At 51.5% G+C, this 18,862-nt stretch overlaps 2 protein-coding genes across 3 annotated transcripts in view; one reads left to right on the forward strand and one right to left on the reverse strand.

Moving 5' to 3' along the window:
* Positions 1-8,189, forward strand: part of TSPAN18 (tetraspanin 18) — a 135,959-nt gene extending 127,770 nt beyond the window's left edge. For both annotated transcript variants that reach the window (XM_050898089.1, XM_050898090.1), the window contains 3 exons: positions 2,447-2,626; positions 5,176-5,259; positions 6,251-8,189. In XM_050898089.1, the coding sequence (XP_050754046.1) occupies positions 2,447-2,626; positions 5,176-5,259; positions 6,251-6,298 (312 nt within the window). In that variant the 3' untranslated portion in view covers positions 6,299-8,189. The remainder of the gene's footprint in view (positions 1-2,446; positions 2,627-5,175; positions 5,260-6,250) is intronic.
* Positions 8,190-13,576: 5,387 nt separating this feature from the next.
* TP53I11 (tumor protein p53 inducible protein 11) lies at positions 13,577-18,554 on the reverse strand. The gene is made up of 6 exons (XM_050898033.1): positions 18,334-18,554; positions 17,166-17,224; positions 16,543-16,591; positions 16,002-16,098; positions 14,972-15,073; positions 13,577-13,719 (listed from the first exon to the last, which is right to left on the reverse strand). Exons 1-6 carry the CDS (start codon positions 18,460-18,462, stop codon positions 13,586-13,588), a joined length of 570 nt encoding a protein of 189 aa, XP_050753990.1. The 5' UTR covers positions 18,463-18,554; the 3' UTR covers positions 13,577-13,585.
* Between the last annotated feature and the right edge of the window lie 308 nt (positions 18,555-18,862).

Genomic DNA, 18,862 nt, shown 5'->3' on the forward strand with positions numbered 1-18,862 from the left:
AAGTCAGGCCGTGCCAGTCCCATGCTGCCCATGGTCAGCGGCCATCAACATGGTGCTCAGCCCACACCCTCAACTCGCCCAGGGTCAGCCGGCTTCAACCATCCTGTCGTGTCAAGCATAGCACTGGGGTTTGTGGCGGTGGTGGGAGGGAGATGAGAATTCAGCTGGCAGCTGGTCTTTCTCAAAGCTGTGGGGGGTTGACCCTGGCTGGATGCCAGGTGCCCACCAAAGCCGCTCTATCACTCCCCCTCCTCAACTGGACAGGGGAGAGAAAATAAAACGAAAGGCTCGTGGGTCGAGATAAGGACAGGGAGATCACTCACCAATTACCGTCACGGGCAAAACAGACTCAACTTGGGGAAAAATTAATTTAATTTATTGCTAGTCAAATTAGAGCAGGATAATGAGAAATAAAACCAAATCTTAAAACACCTTCTCCCCATCCCTCCCTTCTTCCCGGGCTTAACTTTACTCCCGATTTTCTCTACCTCCTCCCGTCCCCCGAGCGGCACAGGGGGATGGGGAAGGGGGGTTTGGGTCAGTTCACCACACGTTGTTTCTGCCGCTCCTTCCTCCTCAGGGGGAGGACTCCTCACACTCTTCCCCTGCTCCAGCGTGGGGTCCCTCCCACGGGAGACAGTCCTTCACCAACTTCTCCAATGTGAGTCCTTCCCTTGGGCTACAGTTCTTCACGAGCTGCTCCAGCGTGGGTCCCATCCACGGGGTGCAGTCCTTCAGGAGCAGACTGCTCCAGCGTGGGTCCCCCGTGGGGTCACAAGTCCTGCCAGCAAACCTGCTTCAGCGTGGACTCCTCTCTCCACGGGGCCACAGGTCCTGCCAGGAGCCTGCTCCAGCACGGGCTTCCCACGGGGTCACAGCGTCGTTTGGGCATCCACCTTCTCCGGCGTGGGGTCCTCCACGGGCTGCAGGTGGATATCTGCTCCACCATTAACCTCCATGGGCTGCAGGGGGACAGCCTGCCTCACCATGGTCTTCACCACGGGCTGCAGGGGAATCTCTGCTCCGGTGCCTGGAGCACCTCCTCCCCCTCCTTCTTCACTGAGCTTGGTGTCTGCGGAGTTGTTTCTCTCACATCTTCTCACTCTGCTCTCTCTGGCTGCAATTGCTACTCCCCTGTAACTTCTTTTCCCTTTCTTAAATATGTTGTCACAGAGGCGCTACCACTGTTGCTGATGGGCTTGGCCTTGGCCAGCGGTGGGTCCATCTTGGAACCCGCTGGCATTAACTTTATAGGACATAGGGGAAGCTTCTAGCAGGTTTTCACAGAAGCCACCCCTGTAGCCCCCCCCGCTACCAAAACCTTGCCACGCAAACCCAATACATGGGTTTGCTGCCATCGGTCCCGAGAGAGACGCTCCCAGTCACTGCGTCAGCCTTTGTGGTTTGCCAAAGCCTGAGGCATTTGACCTGACTGGGTACCCCCAGCTTTCAAACAGTGGGCACAGAAAGCCGTGGAGCTGTCTGCAACTGAATATCGCTGCATTTACCCTGGACCTTGCACCTTGCAGGCTACTTCAGAACTATTCCCAGCCAACAGCAGCCAAAAACTGGTGCTAACTAATGGCTTTTTGTTAGCTCTTGTGAAATGAGTTGGTAGGTGGCAGATTAGGCAGGAGTGTGCCTAATGGTATATTTTCAGTATAGAAATATTAGCCATCAAAATTGACTTTGTTATTACAGCCCTAATCAGGCAGGTTACAGATCGACTGTCATTGGAATTGGAGTTGTTATTATCTACTACAAGAAGTTCTGTGTGTGTGTGTACACATGTGAACTTAGTGCTCAGTATAGCCCACCGTGTATCTCTTCAGGAGTGAAGAGCAGGATGTCGGGCTCTGCAGATGAAAAGTCAATTTTAATCTTAAAAGAAAAAGATGATTGCTGCCCTTCATGCTGATTCAGGACTTTAATAAAGACATTTCCTTTTGCTGACTGAAAGGAGACAGAGTCAGAGTATGACTTGAATCCTTAAAAAGGACCTGACTTGAATCCTAAAAAGGGACCTTACTTGAATCACCTAGCAGTGCCTTTGAGCAGCAACAATCCTGGCCATTAGCTATGGGGAGAACAGGCAGTCGGGAGCCTGGATTGTACTGCTGGCTCCCTTACAGACTTGCTGGGTGATCTCAAGCGAGTCATTCTGGATGTGCTCCAAAGCCCTGCGTAGTTCATGGCAATATTCCCAGTGGTACCTTAGAGTCTACAGTATGACATGGGAACAGGGGGACTTTATAAAAAGGCTTTGATGAAACAGAAGCTCCAAGGTACAAGCACAACCCACTTCTTTGGAAACAACAGTTGTTTTGTCTCTGCTTCGACTAAAGCTTTGATCCCTACAAGAATAGGTCTTTGGTAGATTTCTCATATCTGCTTTCAGGGCAAAGTGTCAACTCTGTCTTCCTTTCTTCTCTGTGCCTCTCCCTAGTTTGCCTGCTGTGGAGTGAATGGACCAGAAGATTTTGAAGCTGACCCTCATCTTTTATACTCCTCTTTGGAAAAAGCGACACCGGAGGCTTGTTGCCAGCGAGAGCTCCAGAGCCGGGAAGGGATGTTTGTCAACAAGCATGCCTGCCTCACAGGCGTCGAGCGGTTTCAGAACCGACAGGTAAGGGAAGCTGAACACTAGGAAAAGGAGTTTCACAGCGGGCAGAGAGACGGCTGTGGTGGTCATGGGTAGCTAGTGAAGCTGGCAGGTTGGGCTATTTTGACTGTAGCTCACATCCTAATTACACTTCTGCTGACAGCATTTGAAGTCATGGCATATGTTTGATTTTGAAAATCCCCTTTCATTGTGTGCGCTGCTAAGTCCATGTTGTACTGTATCAGCAGAAATACAAAGATTTTACCAAGGGATTGAGAGGTGGGGTGGAAGTTTACATCAAGTTTTATTGTGTTTCTGAAGGTTAGTACTGTCTCTGAGAAGTTAATTAGCAAGCTAGCACAGGTCAGCGAGGATGGAATGGAGTTGGCTCTTACTGGCTGCAGTAGTGGCTCCAGGTTAGTTCACAAAGACTCCTCATCAACAACATATGCAACCAAGAGATCAAGGGTTAAACAGCCACAGAAGACTATGTTTTCCAAGGAAGAGAATTGTTGGAAAGCTGCATTTCTCTGCTCTTTTACTCTTTACAGTAGAAAAAGGGCATTTCTTTTGCTAAGCCTGTCGACTTGGCAATTTTTCCCAATACTAGACTGGAACAAGACAGTTCAGCATAATGTCATTGACACTGATACTACAGTCATGTTTCCTTACAATGTCACCAAAACGTGAAGTTTAAGAAACTTTCTAGCAATGTTCCTGATTGTGTTCACTTCAGCATGAATAAGCCAGCTGAGCTCTGTCCTGACTGTAAGTACAAGCTTCCTTTTCTCTCCAGACTAAGCAGTGGTCCTCTTTTCAGCACCTGATAGCAGATTGTGAAAGAGAGTAAAGGAGTTTGGAAGCAGTGTGTGAGCTGTTCCTTGCCTGGCAGCTGGAAATGGTTGGCAAAGGCACTCTGAGTGAGAGATCATAGCAGACAGCACCGTACTGCTTCTGCTAGGTCTGATTGCTGTGAATAGATGGGGGGGAGAGAGAGGAGAGAGATGACAAACAGCAGGGAGGGAAAGAGAATTGCATTTTGAGAAAGAGGGTTAAAGCAGATAACAGATTTAGCTTTCCGTAAGTGGTGATGCTGAGGCCTGTCACTTCTACGGAAAGGGAAGGTTTCCTTTGAGCCCTCGTCACTGCAGAGTGTTGGTGGGAGAAGCTGTGTGCACAGAGAGTGTCACCAAGCACACAGCGAGGCACTTCTGTAAAATGGGAGGGACACTCCCAAGCAACTGATGGCTGAATTCAGGCATTCCTGGAGCAAAGTCAGGCTCTTGGGACACCATGCTGGTGGGACAGTGCTGGCTGCACTTGTGCTCATCCCTGTTTGTAGCCAGCTGAGTGGGGCATGCTGGAAGTTGGGTTAAGGTTGGAGTTCTGGCAAGCACCCAAACATTTTGTTGCTGGGCTGGATGCTTTTCCCTCAAAATTGGGCTGAAACGTGGCTGGAACAGAGCTGCTGCTGAGCGGTCTCATGTTGACAAGAGCGTTGTTTTAATAGCTCAGTTACTGCCCCAATGGTCTGCACTCCCTGGGTCTGCCTCATGAGTGGATCCTCTCTGTGCTCTCCCTCGCTCTCCTCTGGTTGTTTCTCACTCGCAGTGAGCAGGGTCTGGCATGGACACCGGTATGTAACTGTTGTGCTGTCTTTGCAGTTCAGACATTTTCTTTATGGGTTGAAGGAAAAAGTCAGGTGATTGAAACATCCCAGCAGTATGAATGGGATTAAACGTGTATGTGTGAAGTATATGCTCAGTGGGGAGGAGAGCTGCTTTGGACAAACTCCAATCTACTTTTCTTTTTATGTGTGACCTATTTGCAGAAATTTGCTTGTGGGTTGGAATTTTAGGCTGGGAGAACTGAGGCCAGGATAAGCTGGTGATTTCCAGAAACATCATGAAACCTTTGCAGAAGATCTACTTCCTGTTAATTGTATGAGCAATAATAAATGACATTAAAGATGATGGTGGCTGTGCTGCCACCATCATGTGGCATGTGTGGAGGGATTGCTGTAGTGCATGGCCCTGCGTTCTTAATGAAATTAATTCTCCTATAGCTAGAAGATCAGCAGGTGTTCATCCATGCTCCTTTGGGGGAAGGCACAGAGAAAAGGTCCTGGGGTGAGAAGGAGCTGCTGGCTATGAGAAAGTATTCAAAAATCTCCTGCCTTGGCTTTAAATAAATTGTCCTTTTCCCTAGCCAGCCTGGGCTGCCTGTCGTATGCCCTGAGCGTCCTTTTCGCTGTGCTTAGTCTCTGCCCTTCGCAGAGGGAGTGACTCTCCCGTGCTGCTCCTCTCTGCCCAGCAAGAAGTCACAGTTCCTTGTGATCAGTGAGGGGTTGTGGGTGTGAACCACTCCCATCCCACCACAGCAAAACCTTCCCCTCCCCGGCACTGTCTTGTGGGTCTCTGCCTCCTGTGCTGTGGGGCTGCGTGAGGGGGTGAGAGGGAACCGTGCTTGCGGTGCTTGGATCTGAGAGGACCTCTTGTACTAATGAGGGCTATGCTGTAAGAACAATGCAATGTGCTGCTCACGTGTGTCTCACCATGTTTTGTCCTTCGTAGGGCTGCTACACTGTGATCCTGAACTCCTTTGAGACCTACGTGTACCTTGCAGGAGCCCTTGCCATTGGAGTGTTGGCTATTGAGGTACTTACTGCTGTGTGACTAGAAGAAAAGCAGTGTCGGTAGATGTCCAGCAGCGAGGCAAACAGGCAGGTGCTCCCCCTTGCCAGGGGAAGCTGCTCCTGCAAAGTGCGAGCAGGTTATGAACTTGTGGTTTTAATTGCTTGGAAAGAGCCGGGTGCTTGGTCCTTTGCAACAAAAGGCGGGGAAATAACCGGTGCCGAACGCCCGCAGTGCTGCAAGCCTGCAGTGCCGCCTCGTGTTGGGCCCGCCGCAGAGCTCGCACCCTGCCACGCTGGCCACAGGGGCTTTGGGGACCCTCTGCCTGCCCCAGGGCCCCACACAGTCACTGCCCTCATTGTAGCAGCACCCCAGCAAGTTGACTAATCTGTCACTTGGTTAATGTGTTCAAACTCTGCCTTTGCTTTAAAAACTTCTGTTCAGAGCCCAAAACTGTATTGGCTCCAGAGCATCTCCATTATCCTGCATTAGTACTTACCTCTTTGGTGATGTTTCTGAGGAACAGGCTTCCACCAGACATGATATTAGCCCAGAACTGATGTCCCTGCAGCATTACTGGGGCAAGGCCGGGTGCTTTCCCTAGTCCCTTGTCTTGTGCAAAGGAGAGGGATCTGGTCAGAGAGCCCTAGGAGCCCCCTCAAAGGCCGCGCTGTGCCCGTTCCAGGCAGTGGCAATGATGTGCACAGCAGGGACCGCGGAGCCTGCTCCCCTGCGACACCAAGGGCAGTTTGGGAATGAAGCCAGGCTGCTGCTGTAGCCACAAACAGTTTGGGGGGGCAGGGGAAGGAGGGGAGGGATCGCCTTCAGTTTTGCCACAGCCTTCCCTGGGTGGTGAGAAGGGTCCCCCTCGCTGCGTCACTGACTGCTGGGCAGGAGGGAATGACAGGAGTGGTCCCAGGGCCAGGGAGGGCTTTGCCGATCTTCTGGAAGATGCAGCTGACTCTTGTGCTTCTCTGTTTTGTTTTTGCCCTCTTCTTCCCCCCCCTCTTCCCAGCTGTTTGCCATGATCTTTGCTATGTGTCTCTTTCGAGGGATCCAGTAAGAGGTGGCCCATGAACCACCACGTTCCCCACATGCTCAGAAGAAAGAAGGAAAATCAGAAGAAACAAAACCTGACAACACCCAAAAAACTTTATTTTTTTTAACAAAATGGGGTAGGGGGAAAAAAGAAAAAAAAAAGAGGGTTGTAATATATGAATGACCAAAAGGATTGTACTTCAGGGGCTGGAACTTTGAGGTGATGTGCACTACACTGTACACCGGACCCTTGCCCAGAGCCACCCACAGCAGCCGTGGAGCAGGAGCCCAGCGCAGCCGATTGCACTAGAGACTGATGGAGCCGGCGGGAGTGGGGAGCGGGAGGACGAGCACAGCCGCCTCTCCCGCAAGGCCATGCCTACCGTTTGCGACTTTATCATGCTTTAGACAGCAAAGGACTGAAGAACAGACACCAGGGGCTGGATAAGGCAACAGGCTGGCCGAAGTCTGTGACTGTCCAGGTGGGTTTGAAACAAGTGGTGGTGGCTCATCTAAGAAGTCATTGTTTGCACGGTTCTGGCTTTAAATCCCAGCCACAAAATGAAAACACACATTCTTCAGTGGAAGCTTTGCCCCTGTCACCTGAAACTTGTCAGAGAAGTCAAGCACTTCAGTGAGGCTGGCTTTTCTCTGGAGCCCCAAGCAGGGGCAGCGTGGTCTCACTTAGCGATGGGACTCAGCTAAGGCTGGCTGATGGTCAAGAGTTTGGTGCCTACTTTTCTGTTTTTACTAAGATTTACTGTTCATTGTTGTGAAAGAGACCAAATGGTTCCCTGCTGTGTTCCCATCTCCTGGGAAAAATAATGGCTCTGGTCAAGAATCATTGATATTGCTGCCTTCCTGAGAAGGGGAGGAAATAGTGTTTAAATCCTGTCAGTCTTTGCCTTTCCCTTCATACTTGGAAAAAATGGTTTGTGGTGCTCTGTTAGCATATATATTTGCAGTGGTTCCTACATGCTTTTGAGCCCTAAGGGGAGGTCCAGGCATGGTGCTGGATGGAGGAAGCTGAGGTTTGTCAGCCACTCCCATGCTGTTTGCCTTAAACAGTCTTGTGGCGTCATTTCTGCTCAGAGGATTTTCCCCAAGATTCTCCCATGGGCTCATGATGAAAGCATCAAGTCAGAATTGTTTTAGTCTGTTAGTTGAGAGTGTTTCCTCCCTTGAGATAGTTTGACATTTAACTAACATGTCATCTACTTAATCATTTGGAAGTGAACTTGAGAAAGATGCCTGGGACTGGACCTTGGTCAGAGATTAAGATGGAACTGCTGAGGCCCCAGGCAGGCTCTAAGAGCACCCAGAGTGCAGCCAAACTGCTCCAGCCGCTGCTCCAGTGGTCGTGGTTATCAACCCAGACAGGTCACTGGTTTCTCTGCTCTGGAAGCATCAACCCCTGTTGCCTTAATTGTTCACTCCCTGACTCCAAACTCATTTTACTTGGGGGAAGACAGAATGGGCTGTGCTTTCTTGTTTAGCTTAGGTCTTTTTACAGATTTTATAGGCTCAGATTATGGAACACTTTTATATAGGCTTAAACCAGCCCCTCTGAAAGCTGTAACCACTGGCAAGGAAGGAGAGGGGGCAGAAGGCAGCAGCAAGGAGCTGAACAGTAACCTTGTGCCCTGGCTTTGCAGCAGCAGGTACATTGACTGGCTGTTCCCTTACACCACTGGGGCTGTGTCCCTTGAGCTCACCCCGTGGCACTGCACAGGCTACAGGGAAGGAAGGAAAGCAGCAGAAAGCCTGGTCCATAATAGACAAAGATCCTGGCTAAATATCCAAGTTGGGGAATTGGGATACTAAGGAACAGGAAGGAGGCATTAGAGCTTTTCCAAGCTTCATTTGAGACCAACAATTTGCTCATCAGCAGGAGAGGGCCTGCGCAGGTAGAGCTGCAGCCCCCCCCCCCCCCCCCGTGCCGCAGTCAGCATATTCCAGCAACGAAATAGGTGGCCAGGGCTGCTGAGCAGCCTCAGATGTTGCATTAAACCTTGTGGAAAGCTTTTCTGAACTATTTCCCTCTGGACCTTCTTTTAATGAGGCATTTTAGCATTAAATTCTGGTCTGTTGTTTAATGAAGGAAAACAGTTTTGCTAGCCAAAAACCAGCAGTATTTGTACTCGACAGCAGGTGCTGCGCTTAAGATAGGAAAAATCTGTTGCATCTACTAGTCTTGCAGGGAATGGGCTGAGCAGAAGGTGAGCTTATCTGTTCTGCTTCTGCCTCAGGAGCTGGTGTCAGTGACTGTTCTGGGAGAGCAATTCCCAGGGGAGGAACAAAACCATCAGCAGAGATGGTAATTTGGCTGGAGGTGAGTGAGAGAAGCAGAACTGCCTCCCCCAGTCTCCAATTTTTTCCTTTCCCCTCAGTTTATTATGGAAAGGCCTGGCTGTCTCAGGTCAGAGCCTGGAAGGCGAATACCCTGATTTGTGCATGGTAGGTGGCTGAAGGGGGGGGGAGGGGGGGGGGGGGGGGGAGGCCTTAAAGCCTTTTTCTGCCACCAGTGGCATGGGGGAAAAATTGTCAGAGCTGGGGGAACCGGACCAAAGCAGCCAGAGCATGAAGAGATAAATACACACACCTGAAGTAGGATCTCTGCTGGCTTGTTTATCTTTGGCTTTCCTAATTCTGTACTTATTGCTTTGTTTTTAGCTTTCTCACTTTCCCTCTCTCCCTAATGGTAGTCCCTGTATCTTCAAAAGGATATCTTATTCATCTGTCATTCTGGCCTTTGCACAGCTGTTTCTCCTCTCTTTCTTACCTTGTCTGATCCCCCATTGCTCTTTTCTGGATGAAGACTTCAATTCTTCTCTGCAGCTGGCTGGCAGGCTACTGGGAACACAGCTTGAAACCCCAGCAAAGGCCAGGCAGCACATTTTAAACAAGAACTGGAGATAGCTGTAAAGATACGTGCAAGCCTGAGAGGACCTGTGGAAGCTGGTAACAGGCAGAAGGAATTTTCCCCTGGGGGAATTTAATGAACAAGCAAGCCTAGAAAGCAGACTCCCGCTGTCTGGCAAAGCATGTAAATTTGTTGGTTTTGTCCCTTGGTTATATGTGGTTGCCCCCTCTGTTGTACAGTAGTTTTCAGAACAGTAGGCAGGAGAAGCAACTGTATTTTTATATTTGTTTTTAACAGCTCTGGTGAATATTTTGGGGTCAGGGGCTCATGCTAGATTCACTGCTCACTGGAGAGCTCTGGGCAGGCTGGGGACCAGAGGGAGCTGCTGTGCTGCTGCCTCCTTCGCTGTAGCACTGTGACCACAGCCCAAGCACCTTGGATGGAAGTAGTAGAGAGCAGCCTGTGCCTGCGAGCCCGCAGCCCCTCTTGGCACCCCTGCCTCCCAGCTGTTATTTAATGCTCAAGTGACTGTCACGAATGCCTGGGAAAAGGGCTGCGTGTGAAATAATGTTTGAAATCTATTTTAAAAAACTGTAAATGTTCTTTTTATTAGATAGTGGAGCTAATTTATCCTGTATTCCCTACTGTAATGCTTTTTTATATTGAAAGGAATTTTTTTTTTTTGGTAATATAAACCAGAACACAAGCCTGAAGCACTCTCTGCACGGTTTTTGTGTGCATTTCTTAAAAAAAAAAAAAAAAAATAAAAGAAAGATATTGTGACAGTGAAGTGAAACGGCTTTAATTTTCACTATTTGCTTGGTGTTAAGTACAGTCACTTTCTTACCAGAGGAAGAAGAATAAACTCAGGTACAGCAGCTAAAATGAGGTATAAACTGAAGTGTCCCATTCTCCCCTGCCCCACCCCCACCAAGTAAAAACCCTTGACCAGAAAGGAGAGGCCAGTTTAGGACAGACAGAGCCTCTCCTTTGTCACCAGCTCCAGTTTGCCAGATATTGGTTAGGCATAAATAAGGTGATGTAGGGAGTTACGTGAATGATGAGCTTTCTTCACCCTCAAAAGCAAGGGCTCTATGAATGCAAGAGTTTGGGTCCATCTCTGGCAGAGAAAGGGGGTCAGCCTTAGTCCTGGCCTGTGCCTGCTCAGAGCACAACCCGGTGGAGAACACAACTCCCACCCCTGCACAACATTATACAAATGCAGGTAATTCACTGCAGTCTCCCTTGGGAGATGATGTCAGTCCAAGGCCTTTCTCACAATTTAACAGATAAGGAAACTGATGCCTGTGGAGATGAAGTTTTTTCTCAGCAGATCAGTAGCAGAGCCTGAAGTGATGCCTCAGGCTTTTGATCCCAAATTATATGCTCAACTGCCACCTGCAGCTGTGATGGCAGCACTTCTCTCCTTAGGGATGCAGTTATGTACAAACGTTTCAGCATCCTCCTCCCTTTCCCCCATTCATAACAGAGTGAAGACAACCAGGCACAGTTGGTTTCTGGCAGCGCTGCAGATGCTCTGCCTGGGCTCCATCCTCAAGCCACCCTGAGAAACTCCTTCCTAGACCTCACCTGCTACAAATTCACCTTCTCCAGTGGGCCTGGCCATGTTTCTCCTGCAGCACCTTGCTGATGAGAAGGGACCATGCCAGGGACCACAGCCTTTTCGTAGCCATTGCCAAGCAAGGGCATCCATCTGCCCCTTCTCACTTAGTTGTAGAAGAGGTATAGAGTCCCAGTCCACTTCCATGCTTTCTACATGGTCCATTTATAGCAAGATGGAGCAAGAAGCATGAAAATAAAACAACTTCTTCATCCCTCCCCTTTCAGGACTAGGTACCAAGTAGCATGAAATCTCTTACGTGGCCACTCCCCCAGGCTTTGCTCTATGTTGGAGCAGAAGACATTGACTGGCAAAACTAGAAGTGGCTCACTGTTTTAAGTTTTGAAGGGGACCAGAGGAATCTGACCTCACCTGATTTAAAGCTCCTTTAGAACACTGTAACTGCTTCCTCCACCCTCCCACCTGATTTAACCATCAAGAAGTCATCAGAGAACTGCTCTCACATAGTGCAGTAACTCATTTCTCTCACCTGCTGGATGACATTTTAACATACACTAATCAAGCAGCCATCTACAGACCCAGAGTCATAACTAAGTTCCTAGGACCTGCAGCCAACACAGATGGGAGGACAGCATTAAGAAGACCCTCCATTTCCTTCTTCTGTAAGATTGCTTTTGCTGTGGTCAGTTTTACTTGTCTTTCCTAGAAACATAATTTCCCACCCCCCAAAACCAACGATCAGTCTGTGTATACATTTCATGTGACCCCCAAAACACAAAGAATCAAGCTTCACGTACCTATACCAACAACTACAGCCCAAGTGCTGCACTGAAGCCATTGCAGCTGCCCATGCAGGTGGTGCGCAGGGTGAGAAGCAACAGCCACAGCATGCCATGCTCCACCTCCCACACGCAGCACCGCTCGGTCTAATCTGTGATACTCTCCAGGCTGCACTCGATCATTTCCTGCCTCACAGGGAAAACGTCTCCCCCTTAGAGCCCAACTCTTCCACCTGAACAGGAACAGGGCTCCTCTTAAATATGTTTTGGTTGCTCAGTATCATATTTTGGACATGTTGAAAGCAGCTTGGCAGGCGTGTTATTGGGAGGCTCCAGAATTTAGCCTGCTCTTGGATGTTGCCTCTCCCTTTGATTTCCTTCTTAGGGGAAAAAAAATTACAGTTGTGATGTTTCCTGGTTCAACTATTTCCAATATTCTTACCTGACAGACATTTTGCATGGCCAGTAGGTACAATGCACACAGTGGCCCAAGTTTATGCAGCTGCTTCTAAATGCCAAAAGCACTAATACAACATACAGTAACTATGCACTACCTTCTTCTAACTCTACTAAGATATTAAACAGCTATAGCCGTAGATCCCAGTCTCACCAGTGGCTTGAGGGCTGTTGTTCACACCAGCACTTCTGTTTGCGTAAGCATCTTTCTACTGGGCTTTTGGGACGTCAGGTCTATTCCAGGGCACGCTTTGATCCAGTCAACAGTAGCACATAAGAAGTCCATATCCTGTACACAGACCTTCTGGCTTTAGTCCCATGGAAAACAAAAAATGCCACCTCCAGCCGTGGACAGGGATAATCCGCAAGGAAAGCACTAGGAAGTAGGGCAGCCAGTGCTGTTAAGCCCAGGAGGTGTTGGAGAAACTGGCCAGTGAGTACTAAAGCACATTTAGTCAGTCCTTGACTGAGCTAGAAAAGGCAATGATGCCTTCATAAGCCCTGCTCCTTGCTGTTCTTCATCCCAGTTAAGTATCTTAATGCTACAAACTTTGGTCCTCTCTTCTGAAAGTCAGAAGGTGTGATGTCCGCACATTAGCAGAGCTGGAACACTATCTCCCACAGCTGGGGCTCATCTTTAGAGGCTGCTCACTGACCCAAGCAGCTGTACTGATGCTTGCTCTGCTCTTACTAGTGCTAACCACAACAGCACTCCAGCCCCTGCTTAACTAAAGCATCAGACGCTACCTCACACCCACCACTGCTACTACCATCAGTAAAGCCGCAACTGTAGGAAGTATTCTGGGGTGAAGGGGACAGGACCCCAGCCTAGAAACTTCATGAAACATCCCAAGCAAGGGGATGTCTTTGTGCTCAATGGGCTATTTCTGATAGCTTCCTCCACTTCTCACATATTGTAGTTCAAGCTGCTCCACTGTTCCCAGTGCTGTCCCTGCGAAGGGAACAAGCAAGGGGTCTCCCTCTTCTTTTGCTCTGTCTCTTGCCAAGCTTTGCACAGCACCTGGTGCAAAACTCCGAAGGAGGTGGCACCTCTGGCAGCAAGGAAAGAAGAGCTGTTTGCAAAGCGCTGAACTCGACCTAGCCCCGTCCAGCTCCCAGCTACCTGGGCAGTCAGTACTTGTTAAAAGGGGAACAGACTGTACACGAGGGCATACTCCACCAGGCAGGTGCAAGGCTCACCAAAGGGAGTAGCCGAGTCCTTCGTTGGTTGTCTTACCACCCTGTCTTCTCAGGGATTTGGTTTCAATGTGCTGGTCTTATTTTGTGCTTTGTTCTAGCCGGTTCAGAGCCTGTGATCCCATCGGCCAGTTCCCTCCAGGAAACCGGCTCTTTTCCCTGAGCCTGCCAGGCCCACACACCTCCCTGAGCCTTCCTCCCGCTGCTCCTCACCTCCTGCAGAGGGGCTGGGGGGTTCCGCCCGATGCTGCTCCCCCCATTTCACCTAGCAATGCCACCAGCACCGGGTTACACACTGATTCATGCCGGCAAGTGGAAAAGAAGGAAACCACTTTAGAACCAAAAGGGACTAACAAAAAAAAAGTTATAATTATAATGCAAAATTACCGACACAAACCCCCCCTCCCACCCTTCCCATGACAAAAAGCCCAGGAATTAGACCTTCTTGGGACGGCGTCCAACTTGGTAATAATAATAAATGCTGATGAGGATGAAGAAGGCTCGGCTGACCAGGAGGAGCACAGCACCTGTGGCTATCCGGCTACTCTCAACCAGGGAGACAGTGGTAACTGGAGGAGAAGGAGGGAGACAAGGCAGAGGTTGGTGATGAAAAAACAAATGGAGACAAACAGCACAAAGCTGTTTTCTGCTGCCCTCTAATGCAGCATCTTAGCAAGACCTGCTGAGCCCTGCGAACGCAGCAGCTTTCAGCGCAGGCTCATGCGCAGAGTGAGCCTATGGCAGAGGCTCTTCACTAGCTTGATTTCACAGCCTTGAAGTTAGCCACAGACCCACAGTCGCTAGAGCTCTCACTTATAGAAACCCTACTTTAAAGGCAGCCCCACATTCAGGCAGCCACAGCCCGAAATGGTCACTCAAGCAGGTGCGAGTTTCCGTCCTGCTCAGGTGTTAGTTGTGGAAGCTGCATGTTCCTGAGTTTGCTTTGTGGCTTGACCACTTCAGCGGTGATAAACATTTTTCAACTTTAGAAGCAGCTACAAAATATGCATAGTCCACACACACTACCTCTTTTCCGAGCATCTCCTTTTTTGGCTACCAACACATAGCCCGTATCTAAACCAGCTACCTTATAACACACTTAGTGAGCTATCAATACACACATACAAGAACCCCCTTCATTGTTAAATATAGATAAGCTCCCTAGAAACAAGCTGAACTGTTATTTTCTGTTTTGGTAAGACGGAACATCCCCCTTTTTAGTGTAGGTTGCTACAGTCTTGTCTTGTTAGCCCCAGCATCTAGGCAGCCCACTCCAGGAGATGACCTGTACTGGCTATGAAGGCCAGGATGTTTTTAGGGAGAAAAAATAAATGAATCAGAGGAAGATATTTCCCCTGCACCTGGGCACCCTTCAGTGAGCAGCCCAAGGCAGAGGCTACTCCATGAGGAAGGAAAAGGGAGAGCAGCTGGCAGGGAAGATGCTCTGGGGGCCAGGTTATCTTTGCCCATCCTGCAGAGCAAAGGAGCCATCTCCAGCACAAGCCAGGCACAGCACGGGAACAGCTGGGGATCGGGTGCCCCTGTGGCTGTGCCAGACAGGCAGCAGAGACAGTGCCTTCCCATGAGCTGAGTCCACTATGACTCCCAGGGCTTCACCCCACAACTCCTTCAGCCTAGAGTTTACTCCATCGGACCCAAAGGCACTGCTCCAATTTTGCATTTGGTCCCACTGCTCACGCTGGCTGTCCTGCCCACCTTCACTTCTCACTTCTCCCTCCTCCCCGCCCGGTGGGGGTACGCAGCATGCATCCCCATCCTTTGCATCCTCCTCCTCCCTACTGGGTGGCTGCAGCTACTCACCCAGGAACTGCACGGCAAAGTAGCATGCCTCCGTCAGCAGGGTCCAGCGGATAATGACTTTTTCGGCTGTGTAGAGGGCATTCCACATGATGAGCGAGATACCTGCGGAGGCACAGCAGAGCGCAGCTGCCCGAGGGCCAGGGGGGATCACTGGGAAGGGGCAGCCCTCCCACCTGCTCCCAGGTGAACCGTTTCGGCCTCCCACGGGAGGGAAGCAGCTCTGCGGGCAGCTGCGCTCTCCCCGGCCGCTGTGGCCCCTGCATTTCCAGCCATCCCCGCGAGGTGCTGCTGCAGGCTGCGGGAAGGAGCCGGCTGCCAGCCCGCCGGGGCCAGGGCATCCCACCCAACCGCCTGCTCTCAGCCCCAGCCGCCCCCCCCCCCCAAAAAACCCCATGCTTTGCAAGAGCCTGCCTGCCCTTTGGTGCTGGGCACCACCCTTTGCAGCGTGCCAGCCCCAAAGAGGGCACCCAAAAGGTGCAGTCCCTGCAGCCTGGAAGGACTAGCAGCTGCAGCACAGGGTGCAAAGCTACACAAACCCTGTGTGTTTAATTCCTCCGCTCGTTTTCTTTTCCAGATCATTTCTCTAGGCTCCCCTCACCTTCTTGTCCTTTGGCCCCCACCTCTTGGGCCTCTCGCGTGGGGCCCTCTCGGGATGCTGTCGCCTGCCCCTTCTCTCCTCCCACTCCCACGGGGAGGGTCTGGCCCCAGCTGCAGCCCAGCACTCCATCTCCCAGCCCATCTGCAATCTCCCTTTGCTGGGACACTTGGGGTACTCTCCCAGGTATTCAGAGCATGCACAGCCCTTCTTACCCTACCTGCAGCGAGCCTGAGCCCCTACTAGGAAAAAGCAGTAGTAGCTGAGCTTTTCAAAATACCCCTAAACAATTTCTTTGCTAACAGCAGATGGTCTGCTCTCCAGCTGCAGTTGTCTGGCTGGGCACAGACTTTGCTCCCTCCTGCCACTTTGGCCTCTTGTCCCCTCACTCTATGGGGCAGCAGTGCGCCCTGGGTACAGCGGCACAGCACTCACTGAGGAGGGCTCCTCCATAGAGCCGGATGGGAGTCTTGCTGCTCACCGATACCTCGTCGAAGACAGCGTCGTAGAGCTGGTCAGGGAAAGCGAGGGCCTGGCAGAGGCAAGGGAGAGACTCAGCAGCCTGCACTGGCCAGGGCCATCAAAACGTGCCCTCTCGGGCAGCAGCGCTCCAACATCAAGCCTTTATGGGATCAGAGTCACTGGCCAGGAAATTGGAAATTAAGGAGGCACAAGAAATATCAGCATGTCAGCTACTGGCTTCACAGCTGGTTTCTATGGCTGAGGCTGCCGTGCCGTGTGTGGTTTATGACCCTACTAATGAAAACAGACTCTGGTGATGGGAACAAACCGCCAAGGACACTGCTGGCAAAGCCCATTACTGAGCCACGGTGAGGGCAAAGGCCTTGCAAGAGAAAGCGGCGGCAGCTGCTGGAGGCAGAGGAGGGGGATAAATGCTGGGGGTCGAGGAGCCACGCTGGGGTACCCCTTTGGCAGCCGGGAGCTGGCAGTGCCCAGGACCATGTCCCTCACTTACCATGATGGCGACCCCAGAAAACATGACGGCAGAAACCAGCTGCCAGACCCTGCGTGAGAGGGAAGACAGAGGACCCAGCGTGAGCACAGGGGCGATCCCATCACTCATACTTCACAAAGCATTCCTGGCTGCCTGCTCGGTCATCAGCCTTCATCCTCCCCCCTCACACAACCGAGGCAGCCACAAGCCTCCTGCGGGAGGACTTAGCTCCCCACACCCTGCTAGCTCCAGACTCAGCATGCAGACCGGCCTCACTGGTGAGACAGAGCTGAAATCCCCCTCACCCAAGCAGAGGAGGGAAGTGACCCTGCCCAGAGGATGGCGCAGAGGGGGGGTCCCCACAGGACGCACCACCCAGTCACACATGAGACCAGGAGCTCCTCCAGCCCCACGCAGCCCCTGTGGTTCCCAGTACCTGCTGTGGGACAAGAGCTTGAGGGCCTCAGGCTGATTTATGGGGGAAGAAAGCAGAGCTGGTCTGGTCCTGCGGCCCCCAAGAAGCCTCTGCAGGGAGCAGTGATGCTGGCGCAGCAGCAGCACCGGTGTCAGCAGCCAGAGCTGTCAGGGATGCTGTGGCCGAGGGCCCTGAGACAACCCAACTCCAAGGTGGCCCAATATCTTACCTGAGCCCCAGCGGTTCCCGGACAGCAAACTTGATTTCATTTCCCAGTACTTGGCTAATCTGAAATTCAAATAAAAGACATAAGGTGACTGAGCAGACCCTTCCCCAGCCTTTAGGCAGTATTCGCCAGCCCAAAAACGCATACCTAACCCCATGTGGGAGTTTAAGAGGGCTGAAAGGAGGACAAGGACACGGGATTAATCTGTGACCCCTTGGTCCCAGCACCTCCCAAAGGCTGCCTTGATTTCCATCAGGTGCTGCAGCCTCTACTGCTCCCTTACTGGGATCAGCCACGTGCAGCGTGCGGCTGGGGCAGGGTCAACATTAACTCTTGTCTCCTCTTACCTATGTAAGAGGGAACTGTCTCCTCCCACACACCGCCTGCATGTCACATCCCGATGGAGCACAGGCTCCAGCAGAGCCCTCAGGGTGTCACAGAGTCCGTCCTGCTCTCGCGTTCACACTGCCCAGAGCAACGCCTGGCTGTGACTACCCCAAACCACATGGATGGGAAGGCTACACAGAGCAGCAACAGGGAAAGGTACTGGGGGACCTTTTGGTTGCAGAAAGCTCTCAGAGGGCTCTGCGCTGCTCCTCACGTGCAGGCAGGAGCCAGGCAATGCCCTGCCAGCAAGCTCTCCAGAGAGCATCCAGGACAGGGCTCCTGCAGGGCTCACTCTAGTCTTCCAGCTCTGGTATTTCACTGAAACAGGTTGTTCATCTGCAATTCAGGCCTCTTCCGAGAGGCACCGCTGCTTAAATCGCTGCTCCAGTGTCCAGGCCACCGGCTGGTGGGCATCGGTGGTGCCGCGCTCCTACGGCACCAGCTCTGAGCTAGCTCACGAGTGTCTCAGCAATACAATTTCAGGAATGGATTAAAGCAGCTTGAGGGCAGAGCTCACCCTGCTACCAAGAAAAGCCGTTTCGGGCAGCTCCCGTGCACCCAGAAGGTTGCATGCCCGTCGCTGCTCAAAGGCAGCGTTGCTTGTGCCACCACAGCCTTCACCTCTTGCTTTACAGGAGACCCACGGAAGATGGGAGCCCTGTTTTTGCCAAAGAGGCTGTAGAAGTTAGATGCTAAATAAACCCCACACCGCCTTGGTTTGCCCAGGCAGAAGGTCTCTTTTCTATCATTACTGCGCATATGCTTCCCTCTCCCCTGCCCTCACCTTTGAGCGATGGACTTCACCGTCATCATCCTCCCCGCCGACCCCCAGGATCTTGCGCGTCTTCAGCCTGCTCACCAGGTCGGTCTGGCTGTGCTTCTTCATCAGCGGCGGGGGCTGCTTTGCCGCCATGGTGGTGGCCCTCCACCACCGAGCCCTCGGCTGCGAGACGGCGCACGGGGGGTACGGGAAGTGGCTCCGCCGTCACATGAAATTTCACGAGGTTCGGGGGAAAAAAAAAAAAAAAAAACAAACCACCACCGCCACAAAATCTTCCTGTTAGGCTGGCAGACGGCTCCTCATCATCCCGGGGCAGGGAGCCCTGGCAGCAGGGCCAGCCCCGGCTATGGGTGGCTCATCTCAGGGTGATCCTGCTGTCACTGGGATCTGCTGAGGGGGAAAGGAAAATCAGAGCAGTGTGGCTTTAGCGTGGGCATTTAGCTATAAGTGCTTTTGACCTACAAACTGTAGTCTGGCCTATGCCAGCATGAGGCAATGCCCAACGGTACCTCTTTGCCAGATTAGGGGAATT

Source organism: Gymnogyps californianus, chromosome 5 (genome assembly GCF_018139145.2).
Source record: "Gymnogyps californianus isolate 813 chromosome 5, ASM1813914v2, whole genome shotgun sequence".
In the NCBI taxonomy this organism is placed as follows: domain Eukaryota; kingdom Metazoa; phylum Chordata; class Aves; order Accipitriformes; family Cathartidae; genus Gymnogyps; species Gymnogyps californianus.

Coding starts and splice junctions, on each gene's coding strand:
- TP53I11 (XM_050898033.1), bottom strand. CDS start 18,462: ATGGCGGCAAAGCAGCCCCCGCCGCTGATGAAGAAGCACAGCCAGACC. Junction 15,074..16,001: donor CTATGGAGGAGCCCTCCTCA/GTGAGTGCTGTG, acceptor GTGCCTCCGCAG/GTATCTCGCTCATCATGTGG. Junction 13,720..14,971: donor CTTTGCCGTGCAGTTCCTGG/GTGAGTAGCTGC, acceptor CTTCTCCTCCAG/TTACCACTGTCTCCCTGGTT.